At 46.4% G+C, this 11,212-nt stretch overlaps 2 protein-coding genes across 2 annotated transcripts; both read left to right on the plus strand.

The window, feature by feature from the left end:
- Window positions 1–2,666: 2,666 nt before the first annotated feature.
- LOC306934258 (centrosomal protein of 95 kDa-like) lies at window positions 2,667–5,276 on the plus strand (the record flags this gene model as incomplete). Its single annotated transcript, XM_079516830.1, has 1 exon — window positions 2,667–5,276. The coding sequence occupies one exon, from the start codon at window positions 2,667–2,669 to the stop codon at window positions 5,274–5,276; it is 2,610 nt and encodes an 869-aa protein (XP_079372956.1).
- A 3,697-nt stretch (window positions 5,277–8,973) lies between these two features.
- LOC306934259 (kelch domain-containing protein 3-like) lies at window positions 8,974–10,092 on the plus strand (the record flags this gene model as incomplete). The annotated part of the gene is made up of 1 exon (XM_079516831.1): window positions 8,974–10,092. One exon carries the CDS (start codon window positions 8,974–8,976, stop codon window positions 10,090–10,092), a length of 1,119 nt encoding a protein of 372 aa, XP_079372957.1.
- Window positions 10,093–11,212: the final 1,120 nt, after the last annotated feature.

The following is an 11,212-nucleotide window of genomic DNA, read 5'->3' on the forward strand; positions in this document are numbered from 1 at the left end:
ACATATAAACTATACATATACATACATATGCTATACTATGCTATACATATGTACTATGAGGTGCTATGACTACATACAATGCAATTATTGTGCTGTCTACATGACATGCTATAAGTCTGTTTCAAATGCTATCTAAGTCTAAAAAGTGCTATCTAAGGGGGTAGGATAAGTGCTATGGGCCATGATGGAGTCTGAAAAGGTGGGTTTTCAGACAACGGCCGAAGATCGGGAGTGATGCTGCAGTTCTGATTGCAACGGGGAGTGCATTCCACAGTTTTGGGGCCAGAAGGGAGAAGAGTTTGGGACGTGTGGAGCGTTGTCCCGGCGTTTTTAGTGAGGGTACTTCCAGCTTTCCTGCGTTGGCTGATCTGAGTGCGCGGGAGGGTTTGTAGGGTTCAATCATGCTTGCAAGATATGGGGGAGCCATACCTTTGGTTGCTTTGAATGCCAGCATCAGAGTTTTGTATTCTGTGCGGGCAGCGACCGGGAGCCAGTGCAGGGAGCGGAGCACTCTACCCCTGAGCCCTGTGGGACGTCTGTGGGACGTCCTCGTGTGTTGGTTCCCACAGCACTACTTTGCTGGCTGGCAGCTCTTGGTGTCTTTGGCAGTGTCCTGCTAGTCTCATTCTCCTGGCTGCTATTTTCTGGCTCACCCTTGGAATTCCATCATACAGAGTTGTGTTGGTAACATGTGTGTTCTTACTGATGTTGAGTGCTGGTGTAGCACCCGTCTAGAGACTTCTGCATGGTTGGCTTCAGGGTCCAGCACTCACTGCCGTATAGGAGAACAGACTCTACCGTTGCATAGCTGAGTTTGGTTTGACGGGGGAGGTTGGAGTTCCATACACTGGCCATGTCGTTTAGGGCCCTCCATGCAAGTGCCTTCCTCACTTTAAGGTCTTGTTCGGTTGAGTTGACCCATGAGCCCAAGTACTTGAAGTCCTTGACTTCCTTCAAAGCAGTGCCTCCTGTTGTCAGAGGTGGATGCTCTGATGGGAAGCCCCCTCAATATCGCAACTGGCCTAAACTGCACTCATCGCTTTTTTTCTGTGATCATTTGGGTTGGTTTTCTTTTAATGAATGAGGTCTGTTTCACAACCTGAGTCTACTAGGTAGGCAGTAGTAGGCTACATTTACTTACATAGCATATAGTAGGCTACTTAATAACATTTTGGGGTCCTTTTACTTTACTGTCCATTACACTTCATAGACCTATACTTTTACTCCACTCCACTCCACTCTCAGAGGCTATTTTTTTTTTTACCTTTTACTCCACTACAATTATTTGAAAACTTGAATTAGGGCGTTATTATCTCTCTCTGTAGAGGCCTATACAAAACATACATATGTTTACATATGGAGTACATTTCCTAATGTTAAAATGTCACAGACCGATAATAATATGAAGAAAACACAAATAACAACTCAAATAAGTAGAATAAACCTTACCTTTACAAAACAGTAGTTTGTGGCTTGTGAAAATACCTCTTTTAAAAATAACACCACTAGCTCCAAAAGGGGGTGGGGAAATGCTGTGAGATAGGCCTAGTGTGGTTGCCTTGCCTATCTATACATATTGTGATGTCACCATATATTGTCCAATCATATGGGGCAAAAAGGTGTATCCTGTGGAATTATAGGCAGGGGGTGTAATCGTCATCTAATCAGAGGAGAGAAAAAATACTATTTTGCCTATCAGCAACCACACTAATAACAAGAAATGATCATATAGTGATATTTGTCAGGTGAAACAAGCTCTGTCTCCGTCTCCCCCTCATATTAGTATGATTATTATTTTAGTAACTTATGCTTGTGTGTCACAGCCTCACGTTAATGGCTTAATGCACATCGGACCCGCATTTTCAAACCGGATAGCTGTAGTAGGCAGCATTGGCTCCGCCTGTAGCAGTGCTTGCTGTCCCATCCCATTGGGTCCCATCCCATTTAGTGGCAGCGGTGGCCGAACGGATAGCGGCGCGGTCTTGATACCGGAAGGTTCCTAGTTCGAATCAGCCGTCCGACACGTTAAAATTACCACCGCTGAAGTGCCCTTGAACAAGGCATTGAACCACTATGATGAAATGTGTTCTATGAGCAGGGCCTGGCTGGAAACAAGTTCTTGAGCTTAGCCCAGATACCCTGGGTAAATATAGATTTCATTTAATTTCATTTCATTTCATTGGCCAGAGGTGTGTGTGTGCATGGATGCAGACGGTAGGCAGCATTGGCTCCCCGATTGGCTCCCGCCTGTAGCAGGAGTGCCTGCTGTTCCACCCCATTGCCCAGAGGTGCGTCAGTATGACTAGGGCAGAACAGGTCGTCTAGTTTTCATGAGCTTTCATTAAAGTCAGGTGGTTTCACCTGACAATAATAATGAAACCACCTGGTTGGACCAGGACCACCCAAACCTTGCCCAAGTATGGCGTCATACGTCATAGATGGCTGACAACACGGACTAGCCTCATGAAGTCAGAAAAACACATTGGACCCGCACCATAATTAGACGCCAACTTCTCCAAAAGTAGTTCTTCCCCTTTATATCTAAATTAAAACTTTCAGGAATGAAAGCTGAGAAATGTATTGAATGATTCGAAGACACATTTTAGCTTTAGTAAATATAAATAGATTTTTGAGCCTCAACTGCACCTGTCGTCGACAGCTGTCCGATGGGAACGCAAGAGGTAGAAAGGGATTTTGTGGATTTGGCGAATGGCCTACTGAGCAGGTGTCACATGCACCATGTATGGGTGAGGAGGTTGACGGACTGCGATGCCAATCTGTTTGTTTGTTTGTATGAGAAGATCCTCAAGGAAGAAGTTCCAGATTACATTGCTGCCCCGGACAGTCAGGAGGACCACACACACAACGTTCAGTCTGTCATCGACTCCCTGGCTCTCGACTTCCTTCAGACCAGCCTGTCGCACATCACAGGGGAGAATATTGTCAGAGGGGACGAGCAGTCCATCAAGAACCTCTTGGAGATCTTCGATGGCCTGTGGGAATTTCTCAACGAGATGCGTGACAGAGAGATAGCTGACGAGATGAGTGAGTGCCTGCCAGAAGATCCCAGTTTTCAAGTGGACAGTTGGCTGTCACAGAATGGACTGTCTACTGGAGAACTGGGGTCTTCAAGTGAGGAATCACCAAATGACCCCAGTTCTCCGGTGGACAGTCCGCTGTCACAGAACCGAGAACCGTTCAGTGACAGCAGTCTGTCCGGCAGAAGACCGGGGTCTTCCAGTGGACAGTCCGCGGACTATTCCCACCATTCATGGAACACAGAAGACATGGGATCACTCGATAAACTTGTTGGGTCAGGGGACACTGCGTTCACATTCACGGCCAAACAAGATGCAGTGAATGTCCCTCCCTCACCTTTCGCCCCCTCTGACCGCCTGGACCATCAGGCAACTCCGCAGAGGGAGCCCTCTTTACAGTCCCTTTACCAGACCTCGACGCCCAACAGGTCCAACGCAGCCCCACACTCCCCCAGCCAGTACCATCCAGACAACAGGCTCAGTCATGGACACTCGGAGGAGGAAACCACTCCTGTCACTACAGAGAGGTCAAGGCGAATGGCCGACACACTTTATGCAAGTGGACAGCTGTCTCCTATCCTGAGCCACTCGCCTGTTCTGAGTGAGACTTTTGCCTCCAGTCAACAGAGATCCAGGGCAATGGCAGAGGAGGGTGAGCAACTAGAGCCAGCTAGCAGTGGCCCCAGGAGGGCCCTGTTCGGAAGCCAGTCAGACGTGCACTTCCCCACCCTTCAGGATGACATGGAGGCCACGGCGCAAAGCTTGGCCATGTATGAAGCCAAAGAGAATATAAGGCCCTCACTATACCAGCAGGACAGCTGGACACCTTATGCGGAAAGGAGCGGCCTCTACAGTAGCAGGGCAGGGGAGGACAGTTCCAAGGAGCCTCTGTCGGAGCAAGAGCTGCATGACATGTCTGATGAACTAACTAGGCGGCTGGACAACCTCGACCAAATGGTTAATAGGGTGCTGGGTGAGAAGGAGGAGCTGCGGTCCCACCACCACAGTGACAGTGTCATGGAGTATCACAGGACCCCCGGACCACACATGGGTGCATCTCAGCTTCAAGCCACTCATCGCTCACCGTCTCCACAACGGGCTCATCGTTCCCTGGAGGGTGTCACGAGGGAGTCGTTGAGCCTGAATGACAGGAGACAGGAAGCCAACCATATGCTGCGACAAGAGCTACGGACACGTGAAGACAGTCTCATAAGATACAGTGAGCCGGTGAGTACGGCCTACGAGGAGGAGCTGAAAAGGGGAAGGGCACACTTGGCCGAGGACCAACTGAACGCCCAGGAGCGGGAGTATAGAGGGGCCAGATTGAAAGACATGTCCCAGACCCACAAACTGCCCCCGGCTAAAAGACAAAGTCATCGATTGCCACACACCAGGCAGGCCACACAGGGTCGCAGGCAATATACCTACCCCAGAAAAACTCAACCAATGAAGGTGAAGGAACATGACCTCCTCCTATCCCTACTGGACGAAACTCCCAATCTCCACATCTCGCCCCATACCCTGGGCCATATGTGGGAACAGCAGCTGGAGCAGGTGGACAGACTCCATGCCATCTCGTCCCCCCACAGACACCATCGCAGCATACGGGACTTGGAAGAAGCGCAGAAGAAAAATGACCTTATGGAAGACATAGCCCGCAAAGAACAAGAACACAGCAAGCGCCTGAGGGACTTCAAACAGAGTTTCCAGCAGCAGAAATCAGCACAGAACAGACTTAAAGAACAGAAGCAGCAGGATATCAGAGCCAAAAAGTACCACGGGCAATTCCACATGCAGTTCCGCGCACACCTCGTGCGGGAACGCACAAGGGAGGAGGGTATGTTTCGCAAGGTGTTTGAGGATGGCCTGAAGCTGCAGAAGACTCAACTGCGGGAGCGGAGGGCCCACGAAAAGGACCTGCAGCTGCAGCACCGGGAGCGACACCAGGACAAGATCATGTCAATGGAAACCTACTACAAGGACCGGCTCTCGTTATTGGCTGAATCCCTTGCACAAGAAAGGAAGGAGATCGAGATTAGGAAGAAGGTCCAAGAAAAGAGTCTGTTCAAGATGAAGCGTGAGCTTCGTTCCAGGATGGAACAGGAGATCGGCGAGCTGCAGAAGATCATGATTCACAACGACGAGGACGACTACGTCCGAGATATGGAGGTCGAGAGGCTCCGTAACCGCATTCAGACGGCCTCCTTTCAGTTCAACCACATCGCAGGTCTGCACTGACCCCACAGGGGCTGCAGTGCATGGCTCAGGGGGTAGAGCAGCCATCTTAGAATCCGAAGGTTCCACATTCGATCCCCTGGCTGTGTGTAAATAAATAAAATGCCACAAATGAGCGTATCAAATTTTAATCACACGTTAAGGACCTTTAAACCAGGGGTCCTCAAATGTAAATCCACAAAGAAAATAATCAATAACTAACGTCAGTCTAACTAAGGTTAGTCATTAAGCTGCTTAAGATCGATAAATGTGTGTTTTTATACTACAACGAAGTAACATTAATTAATATAGGCCTATAAAGTACATTGTATGTTGATCTATTTCATTTTATTCCCATTAGACTGCTTTTTTGTTTTATTTTTTTATCGTTTTATTACTAGCCTGTTGCTGCAATGCCTAATTGAATAATTTATTGGCGGTTTGCAAAAATCAATACAAGGTCTGTTAAATTATTTTAAACCCAAGAAAGCCTATGGCTTTTACATGCTGTCATGTCATGTCTAGTCATGTCAAGTTATAACATCCCGCATCATCGGGAGGAGAGCACAGTGCGTACTGTGTAACAAGTGAGAGGAATTAAGTGCTGTTAAACACACAATTGATAAACGGTTATTGATAAATTATGCCTCCTTATATCCTTTCCGCGCTGTTTCAGCCCTGACACAAACTGACAAACATAATTTGTTCCCGTGAAATTTGAGGAGGCTACATTTCCATTATTGCTCACTTGCCCAGGGACTACAGATTATCTTCTGGCACATTTATACATACATGTGAAAACTGAAATATTCACTGATGTGCATTTAACAAACAAACAAACAAACAAACAAACAAACAAACAAACAAACAAACAAACAAACAAACAAACAAACAAACAAATAAATAAATAAATAAATAAATAAATAAATAAATAAATAAATAAATAAATGATGATAGATAAAATAAATAAAAAAGAATCTCCCAGAGATTACAAAATAATGCATATCAAACTATGGTTGAGGTTGCTCTAGCTGTCTGCCACACACTGTTGTCACTTTTTTGTTTGTTTTGTGAGAGGACGGAAATGAGATTGTAGATCACTATACTTCCACATTTTATTTTTTTCAACTTTTTTACATTTTGAAAGTTTCTATCTATCCTGAGCAGGACGTGCAGGGCCCACGTTAGGTTCGGGGCACCCTGGCCAAGACCTACGCTGAAAAGACTATCAGCGGAAGTGGCGGAAGTGTTGCGTGTAAGATAACTACGTCACGCGGTGCGGCTGTGTTTACTAGTCCCCACCCAATGATCATTTCAGCGGGAATACATTTTCGGGAACACAACGCTGCGATTGGTCAAAAAACGTTAACTTCCGGGGGGGGGGTTACACGGCGGAAGTCCTGCCTTAGATAGCTTATTTGTCCTAGGTTGTGACCAGGCTCTTCTTTTTCGCAGTTAAGTGAGCCTGGGACCGAGGCTAGGTTCGGGGAAGCTTATCTGAAACTGAGCCGTATTGGAAACAAATCCAGAACCTAAATAAATATACTTTAATTACACCACATCGCATGGTTCACCTATAATTCTTCAAAGAGCCACCTGATTAACCAACACAACCTAGCGCATTGCAGTGGCCATTTTGTAGTGCCACAATTTGAAAGCCCATTCATTTTTTCCATGAGATTTCATAAAATATTTATATTCATTATTTCAAGCCTGGAACCATGCCATCTAGGCTCCTGGTGAATTATTATGACCATAAATCATTCTGTGTAAAAAGGTTTGATGAGATCACACCCATGTGAAGTGAGGGGCGCTCTTATCATTATACATCATCATACATCATCTCATGAACAACTGAATTTATGTGATTGGTTAGCCGATTTGCTCATCTACATACATTTACATACATTTTCCCTTCATTGTCAATGGCATTTCATGTTTGTGTTGACACAAATGTTATGTATGTCATAGTTGGCGGACATTTGACCTAATTTCTCCTTTCATTGTCAATGGCAAATATGTGTGGACAAAAGCTGTATATATAGGGGGCCACTCATATGAAGTGAAGGGCGCCCGCCACTGCCCACTTTGATGGTATTGACAGAGTGGAAAGTGCTGAAAACGGGGAGGGCCTGCTTAAAGAAAACATTACAAGTCCATAGACTTGGTTGCCACATGGCATCACGAGTGAAAACCATTTGAGGGGATAGTGAACTCTCAAAAATCACACTTGTGAAGTGAGGGGCATGCACAATATGTCATAGTAAAAAGTCCATAGACTTGGCTGTCACATGACGTCACGGAGTGGCACACACAAAGCCAGGCGTTGGAGGGGTCCCTCAAAAAATATTTTAAAACCGCAAAACAAAGGGTATATTTATTAAATATAGTAAAAATGCAACTATAAATACACAAAGTCTCTTTCTGTCTGTCTGTCTGTGTGTGTGTGTGTGTACTGTTATAATCCATGTAACTCGAGAACCGTTCGCCCCACCGACTTCAAATTCGACAAACGCGTTCCACACCACCACAGGGAGTGCAGTGCCCGGTGTCGGTCGGACCCACGGTTGTCCAGAACCGCCCCAAAAAATGCCTCTGCCTGGGCTCTGGACAGAGCCCCTGCAGCGGTGGCCGAACGGTTTGCGGAGCGGTCTTGATACCGGAAGGTCGCCAGTTCGTATCCCCGGACCGGCACGTTAAAATTACCACCGCTGAAGTGCCCTTGAGCAAGGCATTGCACCACTACCATGAAATGTTCTATGAGCAGGGCCTGGCTGTAAACAAGTATCTGATGCTTAGTCCAGTTACCCTGGGTAAATATAGTAACTTTGCTTAACTTTGCTTTGCCCATGGTCCATATATGGAGCTGGCCTGTTCTGACATCATTCTGACGTCTGCATAGATTCCATGCCTGACAAAGAACTCCATATATGGGCATAAAAATGGACACAGACATAATATTTGGGTGGGGCATGCATTTCCAACTTGCATCGTTCCAAGTAGGCCAGTGCCCAATGGGCACCGCTGTAGAGGCTCCAACGCTCTAGTATAATTAAATATTAAAATATTATTGGCCAGGTGCCAATACTCACCTGGCTTTTGAAATTACGTCATATGGCAGCCAAGTCTATGGACTCTTAATGTTTGTAGAGCACTTTTAACAAAAATCTATGGACTTTTAATGTTGGTTTAGGGCACCACACGTGATGTCTTGTGGCAGCCTAGTCTATGGACTTTTAATGTTTGTTCACAGCAGTTAAACTTACAATAAATACATCTTGTGACTGGTTTCGTTTTAGCCTACAATAACACACTGCATTTATGTCTCATAATGTAGTGGCAGTGAATCTGCAATGAATGAAAGTGACTCGGTTCTAAAACTCAAAATGATGCTTCATTTCATACCTGCATAGCTCTGGTGTGATGTTTGTGTGATGTTTTTTTTTCTTCTTCTTTTTACACAGAATCAAATGTTTTATGGTCATGATTCACCAGGAGCCTTTCGGAAATCTCTATTGAGGCACTCTATTGTGGCACCACAAATTCACTATGAGGTGTGGGCTATGCCTTATTGGCTTTACAGACTGGCCAACCTTTGTGTGACGTTTGTGTGCCACTGTACCAATATAAAATGTTTGTGCGTGGAATCTAACTCCATCCTTTTACAGAGCGACACTCGCACAACTGTGGTCAACCACAACAGTGTCGGAGTGAGTCTGTGATGTTGTGCTGGGCGGTGCATCTCAAAGGACGACCGAAGAGGGAGCACCATGCTGCAGTGGCGGTTGGGCACAAGGTGTACTCGTTTGGAGGCTTCCATTACGGGGAGACCTACCGGTACGACGGTCAGATCGAGATGCACATCTTCAACACGATATCGTTGCGCTGGGTCAAGTTACCGCCTGTGACAAAAGGAAGGGGAGGACATCCCCCTGAGGTTCCCTCCATGCGCTACGGCCACACAGCCGTGCTGATAGAAGACATCATCTACATCTGGGGGGGCTTCACGTACACGGGCGAATACTGCAACGTGCTTTATGCGGTCGACGTCCACAACCACAGATGGTTCCAGCTCAGGGCTTCTGGGTCTGTCCCGGAGGCGAGGCGAGGACACTCGGCCTGTGTCTTGGAGAACGTCATGTATATCTTCGGAGGATTCAACATGCTGACCAGATACACTAATGACATTCACAAGTTGGATGCCACAACAATGGTGTGGACTTTAATTGACACGCGAGGCACTCCCGCACCGGCTTCGTCATGTCACTCTGCCACCATCGTTGGGACGAGGATGTTTGTATTCGGGGGCCGAGGGGACCAGTTCAACTACAACAAGAACGCCAGCGTGTTTGACACGGAAACAAACCGCTGGATGAGCACACCTTCTGTACAGCTTCTCCCAAAAGGACGCGGGGCACATTCAGCCTTTGCCTACAATACAGAGCTGTACATATTCGGTGGTCGCAACTTTCTTCTGGACCAGAGCTTCAATGATCTGTGGAAATTCAATACAGAGACCTTCTCCTGGACGAAGGTTGAGCCCAAGGGGCAAGGCCCCTGTTGGATGTCTAGGATGTGCTGTTGCATGGTGGGAGATCGTATCATCCTCTTTGGAGGCTACAGATACACATACACGCCCATTACAGTGGAGGATCTTGAGGATGAAGATGACGGCGAGGTGTCTGACATGTACATCTTAGACTTAAGTCCTAGCCTGAAGACGCTGTGCAAGCTAGCAATTATTCAGTATGGTCTGGAACAGTCAGGACTCCCACACGACATCAGGTGGGAACTGGCAGCCATGTCTAACAACGGCAATAGAAAAGAAAGATGGCTATGACTCCAGACAATGGAGCAGAAAAGAGAAAGAGGAGGATGTTGTCTCTATTAAAAAGGATCCCTTCATTCGGATGTGAAAGAAAGCAGAGCACAGGAATGTGCTCGGTTGACACCATGCAGCCAGGAACTTATCAGCTGCAAAGACGAACCGTTATGGGAGAGTTCAATAACTAAAGACGAACTGGGAAGGAAGGGGAGAGGAACAATTTATGCAAAAGTGGAGACCTTTGGGTTTTATTGTGTTTCTTTTTTATTAATTTATAGGGGAGAGAGAGAGAGAGAGAGAGAGAGAGAGAGAGAGAGAGAGAGAGAGAGAGAGAGTTTGTAATCTTCAAATAGCGGAGACTGACACACGAGAGCACAGACCATTTTGGGGAGGGGGGGGGGGGGGACGTGTGTGCTATGTGTTGCAGAATGTGTGCATGCATTTCCACACGAGTCACGACACATGCTCAACTGTTCTGGGCTGCATGAAGTGATATTTTACCATGTCTGCTCATAACCTAGAATGGGTTTTTTTACCCCTGCACCAGCGCCTTTGCCAATCTGGGAGACATTGCTGGAGGAAGGCTTGTTCTTTGCATGCCTAAAATGTGCAAATTGCCCTTTCTCCTGACATCAATTATTATCAACCCATTAAGAGGCAGATTCTACAAATGCCTTCTAAATCAGTAGTTCTCAAATATTCTCGTGCCAAGGACCCCACTAATTGATATATATTTGGCCGTGGACCCTCATCTGAAAAGGTTTTGTACCAGGGACCCCTAGAAGAGATTTGTTTTAAACATTTCAAAATGATTCAAAAATGCCAGATGTACAAGCTCACAGCGTGGCACAAAGTGACGCTCTGTGAGCTAGCTGTATATCAGCTACTTTTGAATAGTCTTAAATGACAGATACTTTACCCGGATAATTTTGGTCCAAGCGTCACGTGTACTGTTTTTTCATGCAAAACAAGTGTATTTGCTCACACCCTTTATGTCTATTATATTATATACACGCTTAACCATATTTTACACTTTGGCTATTTGAAAACCAGCTCAGTGTGGCCTTGTGATTAGAGTGTCTGCCCTGACCTCTGAGACTGGAAGGTCATGTTTTGATCCCTGGACGGGCCATAC

Source organism: Electrona antarctica (assembly GCF_951216825.1).
Source record: "Electrona antarctica genome assembly, chromosome: 12".
NCBI lineage: Eukaryota > Metazoa > Chordata > Actinopteri > Myctophiformes > Myctophidae > Electrona > Electrona antarctica.